Source organism: Berghia stephanieae, chromosome 12 (assembly GCF_034508935.2).
Source record: "Berghia stephanieae isolate SIO BIC M18660-M18661 chromosome 12, UCSD_Bste_1.3, whole genome shotgun sequence".
NCBI lineage: Eukaryota > Metazoa > Mollusca > Gastropoda > Nudibranchia > Aeolidiidae > Berghia > Berghia stephanieae.
Window position 1 is genome coordinate 32,332,007 of NC_088371.1, and position 26,284 is coordinate 32,358,290.

The 26,284-nt window shown below is 36.7% G+C and overlaps 1 protein-coding gene across 2 annotated transcripts in view; it reads right to left on the reverse strand.

Moving 5' to 3' along the window:
• Positions 1 to 26,014, reverse strand: part of LOC144958308 (F-box/LRR-repeat protein 2-like) — a 38,226-nt gene extending 12,212 nt beyond the window's left edge. The window contains exons 1-13 of one of the 2 annotated variants that reach the window (XM_078890194.1): positions 24,169 to 24,362; positions 20,358 to 20,429; positions 19,327 to 19,394; positions 13,808 to 13,862; positions 12,092 to 12,166; positions 10,725 to 10,819; positions 9,980 to 10,048; positions 8,416 to 8,511; positions 6,227 to 6,368; positions 4,212 to 4,286; positions 3,764 to 3,894; positions 3,320 to 3,380; positions 882 to 926 (exon numbers count right to left, since the gene is read on the reverse strand). In XM_078890194.1, the coding sequence (XP_078746320.1) occupies positions 882 to 926; positions 3,320 to 3,380; positions 3,764 to 3,894; positions 4,212 to 4,286; positions 6,227 to 6,368; positions 8,416 to 8,511; positions 9,980 to 10,048; positions 10,725 to 10,819; positions 12,092 to 12,166; positions 13,808 to 13,862; positions 19,327 to 19,394; positions 20,358 to 20,429; positions 24,169 to 24,279 (1,095 nt within the window). In that variant the 5' untranslated portion in view covers positions 24,280 to 24,362. Of the gene's footprint in view, positions 1 to 881; positions 927 to 3,319; positions 3,381 to 3,763; positions 3,895 to 4,211; positions 4,287 to 6,226; positions 6,369 to 8,415; positions 8,512 to 9,979; positions 10,049 to 10,724; positions 10,820 to 12,091; positions 12,167 to 13,807; positions 13,863 to 19,326; positions 19,395 to 20,357; positions 20,430 to 24,168; positions 24,363 to 25,847 lie in introns of those variants that run through there. The other variant, XM_078890195.1, reaches the window with a different exon arrangement.
• Between the last annotated feature and the right edge of the window lie 270 nt (positions 26,015 to 26,284).

A 26,284-nucleotide genomic window follows, 5' to 3' on the forward strand; every position in this document is an offset into this window, starting at 1 on the left:
GGATCTTTTAATTTTTTTGTCATTGACTTTTTGTAACCTCATCATTTTTATCGCTATGTTTCATTTACTTTTATTACAGACAGACCGTCCAAACATAGGTACCGCCTGCCATCTATATAATCTATAAAACTGTTGAAAAGGGTGTTGAATACACTTTAAAATTTCTATTATCTTTTATTGTTATTATTATTTCCCTGTAAGTGCTTTGTGGATTGTGGTATGATACTCCACTACTGACTGGTAGGTCACTGGTTTCAGTCTCGCTATGAGCAGTGTGAAGTTTAATCCTTGGAAAAGACTTATTTACTCACTTTCTCCCATTGTACACAGATGTAAAATAAGTATGTGGCTAGTAACAGCTTTGTCAGGAGTTGGCTTGGCACTCCTTGTGAACAGATTTGAGCACATGTAGAGGATATTAAACTAAGAAAAGCTCACTTTTGTTGGGGTTTGTTTTGTTTTTTTTGTTCTCTTCCGTATCTAAGGTTGTTTTCCCCCTCTTTGATGATCGTCAATTTCAATCAAGTAATAATAATAATAATAATAATAATAATAATAATAATAATAATAATAATAATAATAATAATAATAGTAATAATAATAATAATAATAATGTACTTTATTCATCCAAAAAGGAAATTTTTGTACAGACGTAAAAAATGCCGACAATGATACATACATAAATATAATATACGTAAAATAAATGTGGTAAAGTAAACTTTGTAACAGGTATAGTGTAATTATATTGTAAGCTGCAAGAATAATTACATAGTATAAATTTCAAGGGACGTACTGATTATATAATTGTAAAGATATAGATATCTAGTAAAGTGTATATATTGATGTCAACATATAAGAAAAAAAAATGGTGGAAGGCTAACCTGTAGGCAATCTTCCAAGTCCATCTTCTCCAGCTGATTACAACTCTGGACAAAATAAAGAAATCGTCAGCATTAAGGGTGGTTTCCACCCAGGAAGATTGAAAATGAGGGGGAGGGGGGGGGGGGATGAACAATAGAAATAAAAATTAAAAGTTAAAAAAATAAATAAATAAATAAATAAAATTATAAAAAATCCCTTTCATTCATCCCATAGGGGAAATTTGTCTCAAGGGTCTATTCCAAGGGAAGACTGGAATAACCCAAGCGTCAGCCGCAGTGCAGCGCTGCAAATTGAGCTAGGGCGAGATGACTTGCTCAAGGACACACAGTGCAGCGGTGGGTGATTGAACTCGGTACCTTTCGGGTACAAAGCAAAGACTGTAGTGCTGAGCCATGCATGATGATGATGACAAAAGCTTGTTGAAGGACAAAGTTTAAGTGAATATAAACATAGATGCGGAAATAGAGAAGAAATCAAGAGAGGTGGGCCTTATTCCTTTATTCTTGAATGCAAGGAAGGTAATGTTTTTTTTTTTTTTTTTTTTTTTTTTGTTTGTTTGTTGCTTTAGGTCTCTTCCAACACAACTGAGGTTATATGAGAGACCGCTGAAACAAAAAAACAAGCAATCTAACAAAAATAGTACAAATGTCAATCAAAATCATAACCTAAAGATATCATAAGCTAAATTATAAATAACCAAGAACAAACAGGCAGAAGATTTACAGAAAAAAAAATATCCCCTGTCAAAAATACAATCACAAACCAAAGAAGCAGGATAGGCACTATCGGATCGTACACCCATGCGAACATCATAGGTATATGATTCAAGGGTGATGCTCCCATCCAGCCACCCGCAAGGTAATGTTATAGTTTTATGAATAACAATATGAAATTATGAGATTGAATGTATTATTTCTTCGAGCTTCGAGCAGCAACATTTACATGAATTTTATGAATGGGGGATGCACTAAAACAATCTACATCTTTATACAGTAGGTTCATTGAAATCTAGGTCAAATTCACTATTATCTCTGACTCACCACTTGGCAGATAATAAACAGATCTGTACAAATTCATACGCTTGATTATCACCTGTGTCTATAGATAGAATGCGCTTGGCCAAGGAGTTCACAACATTGCCATCCGGAAGTATAATGGACCAACACACAAACTCTGTGTAACCATGAACTTTTATAGTCTGGTTAATACAGTTTAGTGAGAACAACTCACAAACGCGGATGGCAAAAACAATAACAAAGGCCTGAGTGACGTCATCTGCATACTATCTATATATTCTGTCATTTCAAAATACTTGAGATCTGAGTTCAGTTTGTACACAAATCCAATTCTAAGCTCAATGACATTTTCACTTATATCTTATCTAAAAGTTACCTTCAAAAAAAAAAATCTGGTACCAAAATATAATAATTAAAAATTGCCCAAATTTGAGTAACCAAAAAGACTGCATATAAAATACTGATTGTTCGTTTTTGCTTTTAAGGAATTTACGGTCCTTGTAACACATTTTTTTTTTGTTTGTTGCTTTAGGTCTCTTCCAACACAATTGAGGTTATATGAGAGACCGCTGAAACAAAAAAACAAGCAATCTAACAAAAATAGTACAAATGTAAATCAAAATCATAACCTAAAGATATCATAAGCTAAATTATAAATAACCAAGAACAAACAGCAGAAGATTTACAGAAAAAAAAATATCCCCTGTCAAAAATACAATCACAAACCAAAGAAGCAGGATAGGCTAGTAAAGAGAAGAAGAAACGACATCACAATCGGATCGTACACCCATGCGAACATCATAGGTATATGATTCAAGGGTGATGCTCCCATCCAACCACCCGCATTGTAACACATTAAGGTCATATCAGAGCCAGTAAAAAGGAAGAAAATGGGGTAGAAAAAAGTTGTAGAAATACAATTAAAGCACCAAAGGAAAGGTAAGACAAAGGGGAATTGGTTCAAATAGGAAACAGATGTAGATTCCAAGAGCACACTATCAAAGTACTTAGTTTGAGATAACCTAAAAGTCTCACCCAGACACCAGCAAAAGATCCCACTAAGAGGAATACACTCAAATGTTGACAAATCATGTTAAAAATAAATAAAGTAACAATAAATATCAAAAAGATGATTTACAAGGAAAAAATGTCATCTCCCAAAACTAACTATACATTTGACTGTTTCCCTCTCAGCCAGGGTATCTGGCCAGGGCCAGGACAAAACCAAGTAATCCCATTCCAAGACAAAGACAGATAGTATGTGGGAAAACAGATATACGGGGATAGAAGACACAGTAAATACCTCTGTGCCCACTATGTGGGAGGTCGCGAACCCCACCCAGAAATACTGATTAAATCTGTGTAGCTATTAGGACTGGCATCAAACAGAAACATACAAAAGTCTTGTCTCTATGACTTACCCGTGTGAGAGCCTGGAAACCGCTGTCTGTGAGAAGATTGCACCCTGACACCTCCAAAGTTCTGAGAAAGAGAAGAAAAGGACAAGTTTGTTGGGGTTTTGTGTGTGCATGTGTGTGTGTGTGGTTTTTTTTTTGCCACCCTATCCAGTTAACAGCCATACTCTGAAAAATCTTGCATTTAAAAATTTGGCCAGAAAACTCATCTTTCAAATATCGATCAATGTAAATAACCCTCATCTTGGTTAAAAACTCTCAAACCTCTTTCACCCCCCCCCCCCCCCCCCCCCCCCCCCCCCCTCCTTTTGCTCTTTTTTTATTCTTAGCATTATCATCATTTTGTAAATCAGAATTTTAGAGGCAATGGCGGAATAGTACAAAAAGGAAGAGTGAAAAAAGGAATGATTCTGCCAAAAGCGGAAGGGTTGGCAGCTATGAATATCCCACCTGAGCTCTGGACATCCCTGACCAAGGGATACAAGACTGGCGTCTGTGAGTCTGTTACAGGACGATGCGCACAACATAGTCAGACCTGGACACTCTGTCCCAATGGTGAGAATCGCTCGATCCGTTATATTCTAAGACGAGAGAAGAAAAAAGAAAAGAGAGGAATGTAAAATTTCATTATTTTGAACACAATTGATCAAAGACGACACTAGATACTAGACACTAGCCTTCCCTTTTAACAAAAATGTTTTTTTTTTGTTCTTTTGGCACCAACAATCTGATATTGAATGATGAATAAAATCTTTTTAAAAGCAAATTCCAATAACATTACACCAAAATTAAGAAGCATTGAGAAATTAAATAGAAATAAATCCAAATTCCACACTTGACATAGTTTCCTGTAATAAAAATAACAAGAACAATGAATCACAGATACATAAGGACTCACTGAACAATGCTGTATATTGAGCTTCAAGAGATTTTCTGCCTTAGCGGCGAGTTTTTCTATGCCGTCATTCTCGATCTGTGGAGCAAAAACAAATGAAATATTTACAGGTCAATTACGGAAGCGTGACTCTGGCATGTTGCACTGTACTTTGTGTAAAACGTTAGGTCTACAGTTACAGGTAGGTAAGTATTTAGCGTAAATTGTTGGGACTACAGTTATAGGTAGGTAAGTATTTAGTGTAAATTGTTTGGACTAAAGTTATAGGTAGGTAAGTACTTTGTGTAAAACGTTAGGTCTACAGTTACAGGTAGGTAAGTATTTAGTGTAAATTGTTTGGACTAAAGTTATAGGTAGGTCAGTATTTAGTGTAAATTGTTTGGACTAAAGTTATAGGTAGGTAAGTACTGAGTTTAAATCATTTGGACTACATTTACAGGTAGGTAAGTATTTAGTCTAAATCATTTGGACTACAGTTACAGGTAGGTAAGTATTTAGTGTAAATTGTTTGGACTACAGTTACAGGTAGGTAAGTATTTAGTGTAAATTGTTTGGACTACAGTTACAGGTAGGTGAGTATTTAGTGTAAATTGTTTGGACTACAGTTACAGGTAGGTAAGTACTGAGTGTAAATCATTTGGACTACATTTACAGGTAGGTAAGTATTTAGTGTAAATTGTTTGGACTATAGTTACGGGTAGGTAAGTATTTAGTGTAAATTGTTTGGACTACAGATACAGGTAGGTAAGTATTTAGTGTAAATTGTTTGGACTACAGTTACAGGTAGGTAAATATTTAGTGTAAATTGTTTGGACTACAGTTACAGGTAGGTAAGTGTTTAGTGTAAATTGTTTGGACTACAGTTACAGGTAGGTAAGTATTCAGTGTAAATTGTTTGGACTACAGTTACAGGTAGGTAAGTACTGAGTGTAAATCATTTGGACTACAGTTACAGGTAGGTAAGTATTTAGTGTAAATTGTTTGGACTACAGTTACAGGTAGGTAAGTATTTAGTGTAAATTGTTTGGACTACAGTTACAGGTAGGTAAGTATTTGGTCTAAATCATTTGGACTACAGTTACAGGTAGGTAAGTACTGAGTGTAAATCAGGTTTACAGTTACAGGCAGGTAACAACTTAGTGTAAATCGTTAGGTCTACAGTTACAGGTAGGTAAGTACTTAGTGTAAATCATTAGGTCTACAGTTACAGGTAGGCAAGTACCTAGTGTAAATCGTTAGGACTACACTTACAGGTAGCTAAGTACTTAGTGTAAATCATTAGGTCAACAGTTACAGGTAGGTAAGTACTTAGTGTAAATCATTAGGTCGACAGTTACAGATAGCTAAGTACTTAGTGTAAATCGCTAGGTCGACAGTTACAGGTGGGTAAATTAGAAAAGGAATATAATTTTGAAAGAAACACAGTCATGCCATAAAATAGTTCTAACATCAAAAACAAGAAATGATAAGAATTTAACAAAATCCTTTAGAACTTATCACGGCCTGAAATGTATATTTTTAGACTGAAAGCAATGAATGAAATTATTCATTCAATTGGAATTACTGATCTATACAAATCCATTTTTTAACTCTTTATTTAAAATATCAACTCTAAAAGCACGACCTTCACAATGGTAAAAAATATGGATTAAAAAAAACACAAATTACCATACAAACATTGTAATTGTAACAAAGGAAGGGAGATAAAAAGTCATCCGAGTACTCTAGAAAAAGAATGAAGGCTGATGACACACAAGACAAATTTTAAATCAATATTGAGAGTTCATCGACACTTTTTGGGTTGAAGCTGCCTATATTAAGTAAGATATAAATCACTATTTACATGAAGGGAAAAGAGGAAAAATTCACCTACCAATTGTCTGCTATGTCTACAATTTGTCTGTTACGCTTTCCAATTGTCTGCTGCACCTACCAATTGTCTGCTACACCTACCAAATGTCTGCTATACCTAAGAATTGTCTACATCCTATGAAAATAGGATAAATTTAAATACTCACAAGATTACAACCTCTACAGAAGAGGGTATTAATTTTAGGACAGCCTTCGGCCAGAGCTATGAGCCCCTCACTCGTGACCTTACGACACCATGAGATATCAAGATAGGAAAGTAGGGGACAGCCGCGGCCCGATGATGTGTTACTGAAAATTAGAAAAAAGAATATATCGTCATCATGCATTGAATATATAATATTTTCATATTTATAATGTATAAATCTATAAATTTGACTTGTAACATTAAAAAATAAACAAATAAACAAAACACAAAAATTGGCGCTTCTAACTCAACAAACCAAACTATTTGTGTGGCTGGCTGAGAAAATCTGGAAAGATGCGCAAATTTCATATATTGATAACAACAAGAGATGAAGTGAGTAGGAAAGTGCTAGAGGACAAAAGAGAATTAAAATTTTGCGGCAGTGATGGGGTTTGAACCCGCGACCTTATTGGTACGACAACTCCGCCTGGCCGGGGAGATCGTGACTCTACCGTATGAGCTATCCACGCTCCCAAAGAAGATCGTCTCTAACCCTAGTCATTATTAGAGCCCTCTCTTCCCGACTACTTGAGATCGCGGGTCCAACACACACAACCTCTGCGAAGTTAGTTGGCCAGCAGTTAAGCTTAATAGCCAATATTTTCAACACAAACATATAACATAGAAACAATTGAGACATTGAGTATGCTCCGGTATTTGGGGTGAATTTTTAATTCAGAAAAGTGAGTGGAGCAGGTACTTATGTTGATAAAAACAAGAGATGAAGTGAGTAGGAAAGCAGTTGGGAAGAGAAGGCTCTAATAATGACTAGATGTAGACCGCATCTTTCTGGTCATTTAGCACTTTAAATTTTCTTTCTATGTCTATTACAACCCAAGTTATGAATTTTTTTTCTGAATAATTTTTTTTTATTGCTACGGGAAACCCTTCATCTTCGATTTTGGCTATATCTCAAATCCAAGCTTGCCAAATCTTCCCGGGCAGACCTGCCAAATTGAAAACTTCAAATTTAGTCATTTCTGTGTCAATTCTGTACTTCTGTATAACTGCGGCACTTGGGCGTTGACAAAATCCGAAGAAGAACATCTGGATGCCTTCCATCGCACACAGCTAAGAAGGGTACTGGACATCAAATACCCCAAAAAGATCTCAAATGAATCACTCTATAAGATCACAAAAGAAAGACCAATCTCCCTTGACATTTTACAACAACGATGGCAACTTTTCGGTCACATACTACGCAGGGACAAAAACATACCAGCAAACCAAGCCATGTCGGGATACTTCCAAAAACACGGGAACCTTTTCAGAGGAAGACCGATCACAACACTCCCTGTGATCCTAAACAAAAACCTCACAACACTTGGACAAAGCATTAGTCTCATAACGGCAGGGGACCTTGAAAATCTGAGAACCCTAGCAGAGGACCGGCAATATTGGAGACACCTCACACAGGAAATACTGGAAACAGCCAAGGCGACCCGATCTTTCGGTCGAGACGCGAAAGGCATCTAAGTCAAGTAAGTCAAGTCTGTGTCAATTTTTAGTAATTTGACAAGGAAATTGGCAATTTCTGAAATCATATAAGAACAACCACAATTTGACATTGATGATCATTTCAACATTACGTTATCATGCGCTATAGAAATGCTTTATTGTTGTTATTATTATTATCATCATCATAATCATCCTTATTACTATCATTATTATTATTGCAGTAGTAGTAGTAGTAGTAGTAGTAGTAGTAGTAGTAGTAGTAGTAGTAGTATTAGTAGTAGTAGTAGTAGTAGTAGTAGTAGTAGTAGTAGTAGTAGTAGTAGTAGTAGTAGTAGTAGTAGTAGTAGTAGTAGTAGTAGCAGTTCTTCCTATCATTATTATTATTATTATCTAAGTATTACTGAGAATTAAAATTCGTAACTTTCCATACAAATTCGTATTTTCGTAATTGGCCATGAAATTTGTCTAAAATTCTTAAAATTACGAAAAATTCAGAAAAGATTTGACAGGTATGTCCTGGGTTTTCTCAGCCAGCCTCACAATTCAGAGTCAACCTTCCAGTAAAAGTTCTTAACTGTTTGATAATTGTTGAGTAAAAAAAAAATTTTTTTAATCAATAGATAAAAAATGCCGCTATATTTTTATATTTTATATTAAAAATAACTAAATTGTAGAAATCCAAACCAAACCCACCTGACATATTTGAGAGACAAATTTGTGATTTCTGGACAGGAATTCAAATTGAGTCTACGCAGCTTGCTGCTGTATTTGCCTAAACTCTCACACGTTCTGTGGAAAGGAGGAACATTTGGAATAAAGCTGCTAATAATAACAACGCCTCACATGCTATATGGAGAACAACATTTGATGTTCGAATAAACTTTTCATACGTTCTGTGGAAAAAAACCTGAGGAATAAAGTTGCTAATAAATTGTTACATGTTCGGTAGAAAATAAAATTTAGAATAAAGTGTCTAGTTGGAAAAATAGCATGCAAATCATGAATATGCATAGAAAATAAAAAACCCACCTCTGTGATTGAGGTAAAATGACAAGACTTGACTGGAAACAGGAAGGTATCAAAATTCAAATTTTAATTTAAGTGAGATTTTATATAGCACAATATCCACTAAATGTGCTCAAAGCGCTTTACAAAAGGGTCCCTGACCAACAGCGACACGTAACATGTAGAACGAGACATGATGCCTGTTAGGCAACAGTACATTTTTTTTTCCCCGATAGAGACAACACTGTTAACGGCCAGTTACTCAATTCACACCTGAGTACAGTGAGTAAAGAGCCTTTTCCAAGGCCTTCCGATCCGAAAGTGAGTGTCATGCCAGCCGCACTGGAAGTAACATACAGAAAGTGATAAGGGACAGAGTAATATCAAAAATAGTTTCCTAAGCCAATTCGATAGATGATCACTCTGGTAGAAAATATCAAAACTGGATTTTAAAAAAGAAAAATTTGTTTTGTTTTTAAGGGTTTTACAGCGTTTGCAACACATTAAGGTCATATCAGCACCACTAAAAAGGAAGAAAACGGGATAGTAAAAAGTTCTAAAATTACAATGAAAGCACCCAAGAAAAGGTAAGACAAGACAAAGGGAAAATTGGTTCAAATAGGGAACAGATGAAGATTCCAAGAGCACACTATCAAAGTACTTAGTTTGAGATCACTTAAAAGTCTCAACCAGACACAAGCACAGGTCCCAAATAAAAGGAATACACTCAAATGTTTACAAATTATATATATGTAAAATAAAAATAAGACAGTGCATAACAGTAACAGAGAGATGATTTAGAAGAAAAAAATATCATCTCCCAAAAGTCTAACTATACATTTGACGGTTTCCCTCCCAGACAGGGTAGGACAAAACCAAGTAATCTTATTCCAAGACAAAGACAGAAAGTATGTTGGAAAACAGATAAAGGGGGATAGAAGACACAGTAAGAACCTTCCTGCCCACTATGGGAGGCCAGAAACCTCACCCAGGGGGACAGAAGACACACACAGTAACTGCCTCCCTGCCCATTATGGGAGGTCAGGAACCCCACCATGGGGGATAGAAGACACAGTAAGTGCCTCCCTGCTCACTATGGGAGGTAAGGAACCACAACCAGAAAAAAAAAAAGGAAAAAGAGACAAAAAATGTTTACAACATCAGCAGCTCTGTTCTGCCATGATATCTTTCCATTGGCAACTATTCTTAATAGAAACAAACAAAAAAAAAATATACATATATAAATACTCACAAATCAGTTACGTTACTACACTTGTCAAGTATTAGAACCTCTATATGTTTACATTGTTGTGCAAAGGTCCTGAAAATAGAAACAATAAAAAACAATAAAAAATACAGAAAAGTGGATGGAGCAGGCACTTATATTGATAATAACAAGAAATACCAGAAGAAAACAGAGAATAAAAACTTAGCAGCGACATTGGGGGCTCGAACCCACGACCTTACTGGAACGACAACTCCCCCTGACCTGGGAGGTCGTGACTCTACCGTACGACCCCCTGGGTCGTGGATAGCTCATACGGTAGAGTCACAATCTCCCCGGCCAGGAGGAGTTGCCGTACCTGTAAGGTCGTGGGTTCGAGCCCCTATCACCGCTGCGAAGTTTTTATTCTCTGTTGTCTTTTAACACTTTCCTACTCATTTCATTTCTTGTTAATAAAAATTACACAAGATTTTTTTAAATCAGGCAAATCTTAACAGCATACAGCACAATATAACATTGCCAAATATTACAATTATTCCATTAAAATTAACTTTACTTTTAAAACAGTTCGACGCAATCTTATTCAAAATATTAATAATAAATAATCCATAAAATAAATATAACCAATAAAAAAAATAACTATCAGGGTTGTTTTGTAAGAGTAGGGGGTATATTCTCTTCTGATTAAAAAAAAAAAAAAACAAAAAAAAAAAAAACCTCAAGTAAATTTTTTTTTTTTAAACATAGTGGACAACAATACACAACAACTCACTGTAAGGCAGCATCTGTGATGCTCTGGCATCCCTTGAGACTGAGAGACTTGAGGAATCCACCACAACGCTGGGACATGTACTCCACCACAGGACCCTGAAACCACACAATTATATCAAACCTGAGTCACGATTTCTACCGTCTGGACTATTTTAAAAAAATAAAGAAGTTTGTATCCACCTCAGCTGACCTGCCAAAGACATAATGTCCACTTTTTCTTTATATAAAAATCAGCAGTTTAAGGAAATGAGGTGGGGTTTGTTTTGTTATTTTATCCATGGAAGGTCTTTTTTGATGTGAATTATATTTGTCCATGGAAGGTCTTTTTTGATGTGAATTATATTTATCCATGAAAGGTCTTTTTTTACGTGAATTATACTTTGTATCTAGATCTGACAATGACACCAAACAAAATGCCTGTATATCTGTTTATCCTCATCTCATTTGGTTATTTCCTCCTGCAACGTTGTTTCATCCATCCGTTGGTAATTTGATGGAATCTTCAGGAGTCAGGTTTCCCTGAAGATTCCATCAAAATACCAATGGATGGATGAAACAATGTTGTAAGAAGAAATGACCAAATGAGTTAAATGAGGTGAGGATAATAAATAATTCACTCACAAGAAACTGCGAGCACTCTTCGTGATTCCAGCCAATACCCCTCAACCATATCTGTTCTTCTATATATTTATGTATTATGCACACAAAAAGAGCAACATTTTCTTCATTTAAAATAAATTGGCACTTAGAATATTAAAAAATCCAGTATGTTATGGTAGATCGGAGTTGAGAATTGAATATCCATGTCTAGGATGGAACAGAAAGGACTTACTTTCTCAGAGACAAGCAAAGGAACAGATATCAATCCCTGAATGCGCAGTCCAATTTTTAAAAAAGTCCTTCCCCCCAATGTCCACTCAATAGTCATTTGATAGCTGGGTCCACTAGCTCTGACAACGAAAGAGTTTGCGATAAACAAGGGTCTTATCCCAAGGGTGGCAATTAATTGCCATGAGTCTAACGGCCCAGAGGAATAACTGTGCAGCTATGTGGTCTCGTGGTAGAACACTCGCCTTTGTGCCGGAAGGCCCTGGGTCCCGTTTGGCGCTTACTGAGTCTTTGGAAAAGGCTCTATACTCATATTCTCTCACAGTACTGCTGTGTAAAATGAGAACCTGGCCATTAACCGTGTTGTCTCTGTCCGCAATATTGCCTAAACAGATGTTATGTCGAGTCCTACATGTTAAGTGTCACTGTTGGCCAGGGACCCTTGTAAAGCGTATTGAGCATGTTTTGTGGATATTGCACTATATAAAGCTCAAGTTTTATTTTGTTTTATTTTACTATGGTTTAAGCCAAATCTCTTACTTCGATATCTGTCTGGAAGTTGAAGAGGTCGATTCTTTGCCAGTTGCTGCCATCTAGGGCAAGCATGTTCCAGTACTGGGAGAAAGAAAATCAAATAAACAACTGAATTCTAATGATATGACACAAAGAAGGGTGAGGGAGATTCATATGGCACAAAGAAAGGCAAGGGAGATAAGAGATTCAAATGGCACAAAGAAGGGTACGGGATATGAGAGATTCATATATGACACAAAGAAGAGAAAGGGAGATTCGTATGACACAAAGAAGGGCAAGGGAGATGAGAGATTCATAGGACACAAAGAAGAGAAAGGGAGATTCGTATGACACAAAGCAAGGTAAGGGAGATGAGAGATCCAAATGGCACAAAGAAGACAAAGCAGACCTGTAAAAATGGAAAACTTCAAATTAAGTAATTTCTTTGTCAATTTTTAGTAAGGTGACAAGGTAATTACTCATTTCTGAAATCGTATAAGAATAACCACAATTGACATGGATGATCAATTCAACATTACATTGTCATGTTTATGGGCGCTGAAGAAATGCTTTGTTATCACCATCATCATGATTAATATTGTAGTTATTATTATTAATATTATTATCATCATCACCATTATTAGAAGTAGTATCATTAGCATTAGCAGTAGTAGTAGAAGCAGTAGTAGTAGTGGTTCTTCTTATCATTATCAAGATTATAATAATAATAATAATAATAATAATAATAATAATAATAATAATAATAATAATAATAATAATAATAATAATAATAATAATAATAATAATAATAATAATAATAATAATAATAATAATAATTATTATTATTATTATTATCATTATTATTATTCTTTTTTTTAACTTTTTTTTTAAAATGCCCTTCCACAACGACATTATAAGATATCGTCGCCTCGGCATTCCATGAAGGAATATAGATACAGTAATTCATCAAACAAGATGTATGATGTCAACAGGAATCACCCATGTTGCCCAAGAGAGCAAATTGGGGGTAAATAGTCTTGCCCAATGAAAAAAAAACGAAAGTGCCTGAAGTGGGGCTCGAACCCAAGACCTTCCGGGTCCCAGTGCAATGCCTTAACCACTCAGCGACTTCGCCCCCCCCCCCCCCCCCCCCCCCCCCCATTATTATTATTATTATTTCTTTTTTTTTTTTTTTTTATTATATTATTATTATTATTATTATTATTATTATTATTATTATTATTATTATTATTATTATTATTATTATTATATCATCATCATCATTATCATTAAGTATTACTGAGAATTAAAATCTAATCTATACTTTACTGTGATGACAAGGGGGAATCCCAAAAGCATCAATATAAACTGTCAATGTCAATTAATATTGAAGATTAAATTCCACTTCTCCATTGTTTATTTTTTTGTTTAGATTCTCATAAACAGACCTGCCAACCCTTCACATTCCAAAAGTGGAATCAGAACACCTAAAAATAGGAATTTGAGACAAAAAATAGGAATTTAACCTTTTAACCCCCTCCCCCCCCCCCCCCCCCCCCCCCACACACACCTGTTTGCTCTTTTTTCTTCTTACCATTTCATCATTTTTTGAAAACCAGAATTTTAGAGACAATGGTGGAATAGTACAAAAAGGAAGAGTGAAAATAGGAATGATTCTGCCAAAAGCGGAAGGGTTGGCAGGTATGCATAAACAGCAACTGCATAAGTTTTAAGTCTTCTTACCTTTGAAACCTGCGCACACCGACATAGTGACACGACATCCAGAAAGGAAAAGATGCTGAAAAGTAAGAAGATAAATAAATAATAAACACAGACATCACCATACAAAATTCATCCCAACTTCACTATTCCAGACCTGCCTACTTGCGGTTATGTGGTCTCGTGGTATGACACTCGTTTTCGGATTGGAAGGTCCTGGGTTAGAGCCTCGCTCGGCGCATAGTTGAGTCCTTGGAAAAGATTCTTTACTATTTACTCACATTCTCTCACCATACTCAGGTGTAAAATGAGTACCTGGCCGTTAACAGCACTGTCTCTGTTGGAAAAGAATTGTAATATCGCCTAACAGGCGCCATGTCTCGTTCTCCACGTTACATGTTGCTGTTGGTCAGGGACCCTGTGTAAAGTGCTTTGAGCACGTTTAGCGGATACCCCCCATATTACGCTATATAAAAGCTCAAGCTTTTTTTCTTTTTATTGTAAAATTTCCAAGTTTTCAGAGCTGGAAAAATAGTACAAAACTAACGTTATAACATGCCTACCAATTAGTCCTTGTGATACTAGGCTGCTAGAAGCTGTGGACTGTAAAAAGTAATAAACAAAAAATGAATATAACTGGCTTTAAAAAAATAACAAAATACCAAACACGGGACGTTTCAGACTCAAAACCCTTCTTCAGTGAACAACAAAAAACAATAAAGACATAAATACATTACTAAATTTCAGATACTCTACAGAATTTAGAAATGTATTTATGTCTTTATTATATTTTGTTTTTGGCTGAAGAAGGGTTATGAGCCCGAAATGTACTATGTTGGGTATTTTGTTCTTTTTTGAAGCTGTTATATTTATATTCATTTTTGTTTATTAAAATTAGTCCTAGACTAAGAAAACGCTTCAAATTCCCAATCATTTTTTTGTGCTATGGCATCAAAACTTCATTTTAAACTAGTTTTCTTGAATTTAATGCCTTTAAACAGCTCTGTGATTGAAGCCAAAAATTTGTAAAACTACAAATTTTTCGTAATAGTAGTCAGGTCTGCCATTCTCACTGTGATTCAAATTGCCGATATTGGACTAGGGCGACTCATTTTGTTTGTTTAATCTTAAGGGTATTAAGGCAGTTGGGTCATTTCAGCGGCTGTAAAAAGGAAAAATATGAGATCGTCAGAAAATTCTATAATTACATGTAAAGTGCACAAAAGGAAAAGTAAGATAAAGGGGATTTGATTCAAATAGAGAACAGATGTAGCACACTATCAGTATTATTAAGACTAAGATAACCTAAATGTCTCATCCAGACACCAGCGCAGAATCCCACTAAGAGGAATGTATTCAAATGTTTACAAGATTATTTCAAAACAAAAAATATAACTATCTATATACATATAACCAGAGAGATGATTTACAAGCAAAATAATATCACCTCCCAAAACTAACTATGCATTGGACTGTTTTCCTCCCACTCAAGGACTCTGGCAAGTACCAGGACAAAAGCCAAGGTATACCATTCCAAGACAAAGATGGAAAGCAACTCAGAAAACAAATACAGGGGGAATAGAAGATACCAAGGCAGCTCAGTTTGGGACCCTTAAGAGAATTTTATTTTTTTTTAATTTTAAAAATAAAAATCTGTAGAATCACTGAGATATGACAAAATGCCTGGCTGACTTCGGCTGCTTATTCAGCAGAGCACATGGGTCAAAGTTCACAGCGATCGAATTTCCTGAGAGTGTAAGATCTTCAGCAGCAAGTGTACAATGAAAAGGTAGGCAGTATTGTATAAGCGACAACACTGAGTTACTTGCTCCTTAGGATTGGGCCCTGTATTGTAATTATAACTCATTCGTTGATCAAGGGACTGAAGCAAGTAGCATTCACTCCACAGGGGTGAGAATGACTGGTCACTAAAAAGGAGGAAATTTTTCAGCGCTTAGATCAAGAACCATCCATGCAAAAATAACCTATAAATTTAAATTTCATTAAAAGTTATTGTGATGCAATCCAAAATGTGTCTCCCAGCAATTTCTGACATCACTCGGAGGAATTTCAAAAACTGAAAGTGTAATTATAACATGGTGGTTGTAGGAATGGTAGTGGTAGGGATAATGATGTGGTGGTGGTTGTAGTAGTTGTGGTAAGGATGATGGTGTGATGATGGTTGTAGTAGTAGTGGTAGTCGCCACGTACATCTCCCGTATTCACAGATTCACTAATGCCCACATCCCATTGTTTCAAGTTGACCAGAGACGCCAACTTAAAATTTGGTTCACGCAAATTTCAGAAACAATTCCAAACAATTTCAATGCTTAAACAGGAATTTCTGCAAACAAAATATCATCTTTTGAGATCTATAATCATCCTAATACCCCTTGTTTCAAATCAGGTAAAGTTCCAAAACCAATTTATGACGTATAAAATATTAAAATGAATGGTAGGTGTGGTGGTAATAATGATATGATGGTGGCTGTTGTAGTGGTGGCAGTAATGATAATGTATGTGGTTGTGGTGGTTACAGAAGTGGTGGTGGTGATATTGTTGTGTTGGAGGAGGTTGTAGCAGTGGTGGTAAGGATGTGGTAGTGATTGTTGTTTTAATGGTGATAGTGTTGTGATGATGTCGTGGTGGTGGTGGCAATGATGGTGATGATGATGATGTGGTGGAGGTGGTTATAGTAATGGTGGTGCTTCATGAAATGATGGTGTGGCGATGGTGGTGGTTGTAGTAGTGGTGATAAGGTGTGTACTTGAAGGTGAAAAGAGAGAATGATGGCTGATGTGAAAAGGATATGATCCACTTTATAGATTTAGGTTTGTCTGACAGAAGGAAAGATAGTGTGTGTTTGTGTGTTTTGTTTGTTTGTTTTTAAGAGTTTACGGCGCCTGCATAACATTTAGGTTATATCAGCGTCAGTAAAAAGGAAGAAAATGGGATAGTAAAAAGTTCTAGAATTACAATTAAAGCACCCAAGAAAAAGTAAGACATAGGGGAACGGGGCAAAAAGGGATCAGATGTAGATTCAAAGAGCATACCACCAATGTACTTAGTTTGAGATCACCTATAAGTCTCATCCGGGCACAAAGAGGAATACACTCAAATGCTTACATTATACATTCAAAATAACAAATATACTAATACATAACAGAGAGATGATTTACAAGGGAAAAAAATATCATCTCCCAAAACAATAACTGTGCATTTGACTGTTTCCCTACCAGTTAGGACTCTGGCCAGGGCCAAGACAAAACCAAGTAATCTCATTCCAAGACAAAGACAGAAAGCATGTTGGAAAACAGATATAAGGGGATAGAAGACATAGTATGTACCTCCTTGCCCACTATGGGAGGTCAGGAACCCCACCCAGGTGTGTGTATGTGTATGTGTGTGAGTGAGAGAGAGAGGCAGAGTAAGAGAGAGAGGGAGGGAGGGAGAGAGAGGGAGAGAGAGAGAGAGAGAGAGAGAGAGAGAGAGAGAGAGAGAGAGAGAGAGAGAGAGAGAGAGAGACTGCTCAAAGTGAATATAGTGATAGGTCCAGAAAGATTAAAGTGAAAAACTAACCGAGGTTAAAGTGCTGAGTGAACGTTATTGTTATGTGTGTATGTGCTTTATTTGTTAATCCTCTCTCTCTCTCTCTCTCTCTCTCTCTCTCTCTCTCTCTCTCTCTCTCTCTCTCTCTCTCTCTCCTCTCCTCCTCTCTCTCTTCTCTCTCATCTCTACACACACACACACACACACACACACACAAATCAGTAAAGTGCACCCAGTTCTTTAGCCTCGATAAGTTTTCACTTTTCATCTTCATGTACTTAACAATGATACACACACACACACACACACACATACACAAATCAGTAAAGTGCACCCAGTTCTTTAGCCTCGATAAGTCTTCACTTTTCATCTTCATGTACTTAACAATGGCACACACACACACACAGAGAGAGAGAGAGAGAGAGAGAGAGAGAGAGAGAGAGAGAGAGAGAGAGAGAGAGAGAGAGAGAGAGAGAGAGAGAGAGAGAGAGAGCTCAAAGTGAATGTAGTGATGAGTACAGAAAGATGAAAGGGAAAAATTAACGAGACTTAAGAACTGAGTGAATTTTATTGATTTGTGTGTGCACGTGTATATGTTTGTAGGTCATTTCAGCGGCCCTTAAAATATATATGGGGCTGTAAAAAAAATATAGATTTAAGTAAGATCAGAAGCACCAGAGAAAAAGTGACTGGTTCAAATAGGGCTCACAAACAGACTCCAAGATCAAACTATCAATGTAGTTAGTTTGAGGTCACCTAAAAGTCTCACCAAGACACAAGCACAGAATCCTTGTGAGAGAAATACAAAATTTAGAACAACAAATCTAACGTCACACAAAAGAGAGATGATATACGAGGACAAACATATCATCTCCCAAAAACGATTATACATTTAATTGTATCCCTTTCTGCCAATGAATCCGGCCAGGAAAAGGATCAAGTCAAGACAAAGGCAGAAAGCAACTCTGATCCATGCAAGTCAAAAGATCCCACCAGGAAGATGATGTGATAGTGGTGCTTGCACTAGAGATGGTACTGATTACAATGAGAGCAGTGATGATGTGGTTGTGGAGATGGTGTTATTGATGATGTGATAGTTGCTGTCGTAGTGGTTGTAGTTGTGGTAGAGATGGTGATGATGTCATGATGGTTCGGGGGTGAGAATGACTGGTCACAAAAATGGAGTTCAAGACCTATCTAGGCGACGATAACGTATAAATTTGAATTTCATTAAAAATTGACTGAGATGCAATCAAAAATGTGTCTCGCAATAATTTCTGACACCACTTGGAGGAATTTCAAAAGTTGAAAGTGTAATTACAACATATTGTAGTAGTAGTAAGAAAAGATGGCGGTAGGGATGATGATGTGATGGTGGTTGTAGTAGGGTCGTGATAAGGATGATGATATGGTGGTTGTAGCTGTAGAGGTGTTGGAAATGATGGTGTGGTGGTGGTTTTAATAGTTATGATAGGGATGATGTGGGGTGGTTGTAGTAGTGATAGTTGGGATGATGTGGTGGTGGAGGATGTAGTTGTATTGGTAGTAGGAATGATGATGTGGTGGTGGTTGTTGTAGTAGTGGTGGTAGGGATGATGTGATGGTAGTTGTAGTAGTAGTAGTGGTGGTAGGGATGATGATGTGGTGGTGGTTGTAGGTAGTAGTAGTGGTGGTGGGGATGATGATGATGTGGTGGTGGTGGTAGGGATGATGATGTGGCGGTGGTTGTAGTAGTAATGGTGATAGGATTGATGATGTGATGGTTGTTGTAAAAGTAGTGGTGATAGGGATGTTGATGTAGTGGTTGTGGTGAGTCTTTTTAAAAGGCGGAAAAGTGATGGTGATGGGCGGAGATAAACCACCATTTAGGCGGAAGATTCTCAGCCCTGACTCCATGAAAGAAGTAAAGTTCTCTGCACATCTTCTGTTTTAAATCTATGGGCTCCCATCCAAGCATCCCCAAAAGCTGCAAAGAAAACAAGAAGTTCACTCACCGTAGAAGCAGTTCTTTAGGTAACCTTTTGTTTACCAGTGCGTCATCATCATAGGTAAATTGTGAAACCTGGAGTGTTATAAAAACTATTTTAAAATATTGAAATCTAAGACATATGTAAGACATGCCTGAAATGACCAGCATTAGCTTTTACAATAATATAAACTAATATAACCCTGAAATCAGTGAAATTTTTGGGATAATCCAATTTTAATATAATATATAAGCAAAAAAAAAAAAAATTATAAATAATATTTATAAAAAATTATGATCCATTGTTAAAAAAAAAAAAAAAAGCAGTTCAAGCTTTTTTTTCTCTTTCTCGCATGTATCTGACAGGCGTTACTAAAAATAGACGGTGTGTAATATCCTGACCACAATAATTTTCAATGTCAAAATGTTGATTTTGAGAACCAATCACACAAAAAAAAGAGATCATGATAATAATAAACAGGGTTGCCAATTCAGGAGGCTAAAATTTACTGAACTTGTACACAAACACATAGACCGACCCCTTCAAGTTAAAAAGACATTATGTTCTTACTCTTTTCCGCTTAGCAGGTGATTGGAGAATAAACTGAAGGTTTATATGATACTAAATTCCATAAATATATGAAAAATTGCAACCTTGAATAAATAACATAGGTGAGGTCCTTGAAGAGGTATAACATTAAGATTCTTGAACTCCCGGAGTTGTCGTACCAGTAAGGTCGCGAGTTTGAGCCCTCATCGCAGCAAAGTTTTTAAAATTCTCTAATGCTTCTGGCACTTTTCTACTCACTTTATTTCATGATAGTGGTAGTAGTAGTAGTAGTAGTAGTAGTAGTAGTAGTAGTAGTAGTAGTAGTATAGTAGTAGTAGTAGTAGTAATAGTAGTAGTAGTAGTAGTAGTAGTAGTAGTAGTAGTAGTAGTATAACAATAATTATCTCTATTTTCATTGATTTACCCTCTTTAAACCATGTATTTCTCACTAGCCATTTAGAAGAGAAAACGTGAAACAAACACATTGTCAAGCTGCCATTCTTACTTACATTTGTCCAATCAAAGTTTCCTGGAGGTGCTCCATTCTTTGAGTTACTCCTTCTCTTTCTTCTAGCCTTTTCCTTCAGAATAACAAAGAAAAAGAAAAAAGGAAAAAAGTTAATGCAATAATCCAAATTTCAAGACAGGGCTGGTATAGATAGAATGCGCTTGGCCAAGGAGTTCACAACATTGCCATCCGGAAGTATAACGGGCCAACACACAAACTCTGTGTAACCATGAACTTTTATAGTCTGGTTAATACAGTTTAGTGAGAACAACTCACAAACGCGGATGGCAAAAACAATAACAAAGGCCTGTGTGACGTCATCTTCGAACTATCTATTGGGAGTGGCCTTGGTGTAAATAATTTTTTAAAAATTTGTCTTAAAAAAGGGGTGGGGTGGGGGGGGGGGGGGGCGATAGTCCAGTTGGTAGAGCACTCGCTTCACAAGCAAAGGGACCAAGATCGATCCCGGGCACAGCCGAGATTTTATTCTGACCCCCCTTTCCACCCAGCAGTGAATGGGTAGCTGAGTCTGTCAGATTTGGCAGAAAGTACTGTGCAACAAACTAGCGTCCTATCTAAAGGATAGCAAGCAATTGCTATAGTCCATTTCACGCTATAGAAACTGGGATAAACTCTGGCTACATGGGCCATATGGCTCTGAAGGATTGCCTTGGTGAAAAAGTCTTCTTTTTTATTTTTCAGGCACAGGTATGGTGCAAATAGTATGCTCTGTAGTGCCACACATCTTGTCATTCCTTATGTTATTTTGGTGTGTGTGTGTGTGTTACAGGGGGATGGGGGGGGGGGGGGTATTGAGGATATCTAGATCAGCAATTTGCAACAAAGAGACTGACCATCTCTGAGTCATATTTCCTCAACATGTGTTCCCAGAAGACGAGGTCCTAGTGGAACTGGAGTGTCTACAGTTTACTAATCCTCTCTCTTTTTCTTACTTAATTTAATTGCTCTCCAGGATTCCTGGTAGCTCAGTTGGTAAAGTACTTGACTCAAAGACAAAGGGACTTGAATCAATTCTTTGGTGCATTCAAGTTTGCACCAAATCCTGTCCAGTCAGCACCTATAAGGTAGCTGGGCCTGTCAGGTCTACCATGATAGCAGAGCGTGATAGGTCTACCATGGTAGCTGGGCCTGTTAGGTCTAACAAGGTAGCTGGGCCTGTTAGGTCTAACAAGGTAGCTTGGTCATTTAGGTCTACCAAAAACCTTTTTGAGATAAATGTTCTAATAAATATAATTCCCATTATCATTCCTGAAGAGGAAATTCGTCTTTGGGGTCTAATCCAAGGGATGACTGGAATAACCCAAGTGTTTGTCGAAGTGCAGTGCCATAAATTGGACTCTGCAACGTGATTTGCTCAAGGCCACACAATGCGGAGAGGAGTTAAACTCAGTATTTTTCAGGTATGTGGCAAAGGCCATAATGCTCCTTAACATCCTATCCAAAGGATAGCAAATAATTGTTTCTGTACAGCTAACAACTCTGGGATTGGGACCTACCCAGCCTCCATGGACATTTTGGCTCTGGGAACTATTTATTCTATGGACAAGGTATTTGCTCCTGAGTCCACATCAGCAAAATTTTGCTAATGATTAACAGGTGTTGATTCCAACGTTCGTCAGCAAATACTGGCCATTCGTCTGAACGGATAACAACGTCCTGCTTATACACACACACACACACAAAATGATTGGGAGGAGTGTTGTGTGATCTCTTATACTGTCTCAGATAGCTTTCTTCAAACCTACAGATTTTTACACTGTAAATAATGTGTGTGTACATTCTGATGACAGCACATCACATCAACATCGAACTCTTCAAATTTTTTCCTTATTATATCTTGTTATCATTCCATTCCTTCCTTGAACTAATTTTTAACTCACAGTTTCCTCGAATGGAACGCAATGGGCAAGAGGAAATGGGGTCATCCAAAACAGACTTGGAGGAGAAGCCTTCACCAAGATTTGAGCGTCTCCAATCTTACCTGGAGGGAGGCAAAGGTCTGTGCCAAGGACAGAAGACGATGGAAGAGTGCTGTTGAAGCCTTATGCTCCACCAGGAGCCAAGAGGCATAAGTCAAGTAAGTCATGACGTGCTCATGGTTGGCTACGACAGTAAATAAATGTTGTGATACAGCAATCCCTCACCCCCCCCCCCCCCCCCCCCCCTTCTGACACAAACACACACAAACACCCTTGTAACATATCAATAAAGTAAATAATAATAAAGTTCCATTTTTCCATTCCCATGTGGAAATATGTCTTAAGGTTTATTCAAAAAAGGAAGACTGAAATAACCCTGGTGTGAGCAGCACAGCATTGTAAATTGAGCTAGGGAGAGGTTGCTTGCTGACGGCCACATAACACAGTGGCTATTCGAACTACAGTATCTCTCAGGTACGAAGCACAGATCATACTGCTGAGCCACACTGCCCCCCCCCCCCCCTCCTTATCAAACATTATGGCAAAGTATGGTGTTCTCAAACGTTTTTGCATGTCCAGAGGAGTTCGAAAAAACCTTGCTGGAGTGTAATGAAGTCTCAGTGGTACGTTACAGACTCTTATCCTCAACTTTGAAGTAAAGCTCTCTGATGTTACACAAGTCAAGCCCTGTTGATGGAGTAAAAGGGCCAATATATGTGAGGCTGGCTGAGAAAACCCGGGAAGATGCGGCAAGCTTTGATTCGAGAAATGAGCCAAAATCGAAGATAAAGTGTTTCCCATAGCAACAAATTTTATTCAGAAAGAAAATTCATAACTTGGACTCTAATAGACGTAGAAAGAAAATTTAAAAAGGTAAATGATCAGAATGATGTGGTCTACACCACGGCATACATAACTCAATTAATGAAATTTGTTCATCTTTCCGGGTTTTCTCAACTAACTTCACATATAAGTACAAGGTGTCGACCACTTCATGCCGCTAATACCCACCAACTGATAAATACACTTATAAAAACGGTCCGTTAAGATACACCGTCAACTGAGGTGCATAAAAACACTACATTAAAATATATACTTTCAAGGTCTGACAGCTTGTACACTGCGCTACAGAGCCACCTGACTGTTCATCACATTTAATAAGGTCTTTCTCAAACATTATTTTACCTTCAATGCAACTTCTATTTTCTGGTTTCATATTTCGATTTTTTGAATGATTATTTTTTTAAAATAAATTTATTAACAAAAACATCCTACAGATGTCACAATATAACTTTCGCCATGTCCAAATACAGAAACACAATATCGCTGATGAAATTGGGTGGGATACGCATGCGTGACGGAGATGTATAAAACCGATCCGTTAAAATACACCATCAACGGAGGTGCATAAAAACACTACGATTATTGTTATTATTCTTTAATTTATTGTCATTGTACATCGGTAATCACTAAGCAGCGTGCTAAACTACTATCTAAAACTATTTAAACCTCATGGACGTATGCAGCAACATTTTCATTAATTTACCATCACCGCCAACGGAGGTGCATAAAAACGGTGCGTTTTTGTACACCTCCAACGGAGGTGTATAAAAACGTCACCAAATATATATCTAATAACTCTTACAATAAAAATGATTCGATAATGAATAGTGTGGATTGTGCTTGCGCAACGGAGGTGCATAATAAAAATAATCTGTTAATATACACCATCAACGGAGGTGCAGAAAAACACTACTACGGTTCACAAGAATATTCCTAAAAATGATATGAACTGGAATGACATTTTTTGTTACAGTGAGAGATATGTGAAGAAAAGTAACAATCAGGCATTACAATGAAAGGATTTCTTACCTTTGACCTTTGGGAGTGATTCTGACTAGGATTAGGATTGGTGGAACAATAAGTATCACAATGGCCTGCCGGGAAGGGCAATATGTGATCGTCACACTGATCACACCACATTTTTATTTTTACTTTGTAAAGTCACTATTATTGGGTTTTGTTTTGTTTTCTAAACTTTAATTTAAAGTCACTTTCTCTCCAACAACCTTGCTAATTTGTCAGAAGTAGAGATATGATGACTAAATGACACCAAATTCATACATAATAAATGATACACACAGTGAATGTGACCCATTGATAATGATTGTGATTAAATTCAAAGTACACCTAGCACTCTTCTCAGTATCAACTATTCTGAGTATCCACAGAACGAAATGAAATACATTGAAATTGGCATAATGTTAAGAATGTACTAGTACTACTACTACTAGATAATTTTGATAAACATTCATATTTAATTTTAATATTAATATGACTCATGACAATGAATATTACAAATGTTTCATTTAAATTACAATTCAAATCATAAAAAGTAAGAATGTATTGTTAATGAAATGTCACAACACAAATATTACTTTAGTCTCTTAGTAAATTATATTTCCAATATTAATCTTTGTTACTTATCATATTGCTTAGACTTTCATATAATTCAATCGATTTTAAATTTTACTGACAGCCAAGTAAATATCTACGGTTTTGGCAAATCCAAAGTAATTCAACTGAACAATTATTGGTAAGCTATTGGGCTATATGTGTAGCAATGGTGTGTGCAAACAAAGAGGAATCACTGTCCATGCTTGTACTTGTATGTCCCTCGTGTACACATATATTATGATTCAACATAAAGTTGCTACAAGACAAATGAGTCACTACTACAACTACAACGGAAAACTCTATGCGAGTAAAAACTTTATCTAAAAAATCAGTTTCGACAAGTATTTGAAATTAGAGGTGTGTACTGACAGCCAAGTAAATATCTACGGTTTTGGCAAATCCAAAGTAATTCAACTGAACAATTATTGGTAAGCTATTGGGCTATATGTGTAGCAATGGTGTGTGCAAACAAAGAGGAATCACTGTCCATGCTTGTACTTGTATGTCCCCTCGTGTACACTTATATATTATGATTCAACATAAAGTTGCTACAAGACAAATGAGTCACTACTACAACTACAACGGAAAACTCTATGCGAGTAAAAACTTTATCTAAAAAATCAGTTTCGACAAGTATTTGAAATTAGAGGTGTGTATGAAAGCTCAATATACACGCGTTGTCTTGGAGTGTCCTGTACCAGTACTAGCCGAGTGGTACATAAAACATTGTTTATATCCAGAACAAAGAACACAACGTCGCTCACAAATCTGTGGACGGACGTGCTCGTAACCTCTCGTGGGACAAGCCAAGAGGGCACTTCGCGTGGGGTCTATAACAATTACAAAGTAAAGATTGAAACATTACGAACTTTTTCAAAGCCACGATTCAGACAGCCCTCTAAATTATCCTTCTCCGTTGATTAATTTACGGTTAACGACTGGGGGAGGAGGGGATATAAGTAGAATCGAACTAAACAATGAAATAACTGAGCACGATTATGAGGCAATGGGGTCGAGGCCCGTTTGCATCTATTTGTAAACAATCCACTCACACTCCAACTTCAACATTTCAGGCCGTCAAAAAGATCACATACCTCTGATTTAGATTTACTGTGGTTGTTGTAATGGTTGTTGTGGTTGTGGTTATTCATGTTCTTTCGCCATTTAAACCACCAATATCCACAAATTATAAGAAATAAAAAAACAAGAAGCAGAAAGATAATAATAACATGAAAATACAAGACCTAACAATCGATAAAACAGATGGGCTCATTGGTGGATATTTTTGTGACGTGAGAAAGGTCAAAGGTAAACAGTGTAAGTGCACGTACTCCAAATGGTGTTTGACCATCAGAAAATTCATGTTTATATTAGGTACAAGACTATTGAAGAGAATCTGACCGTTGCCTCTGAATGTCCATCCAAAAAGTTGGGTGTTTACAGTGTCAGAAAAGTTTTTTCGCAATTAAAAGCCGATTTCCCGGATATGATCCAAACGACCAATCAAAGCAACTGTTGCTCCAGGGTCATC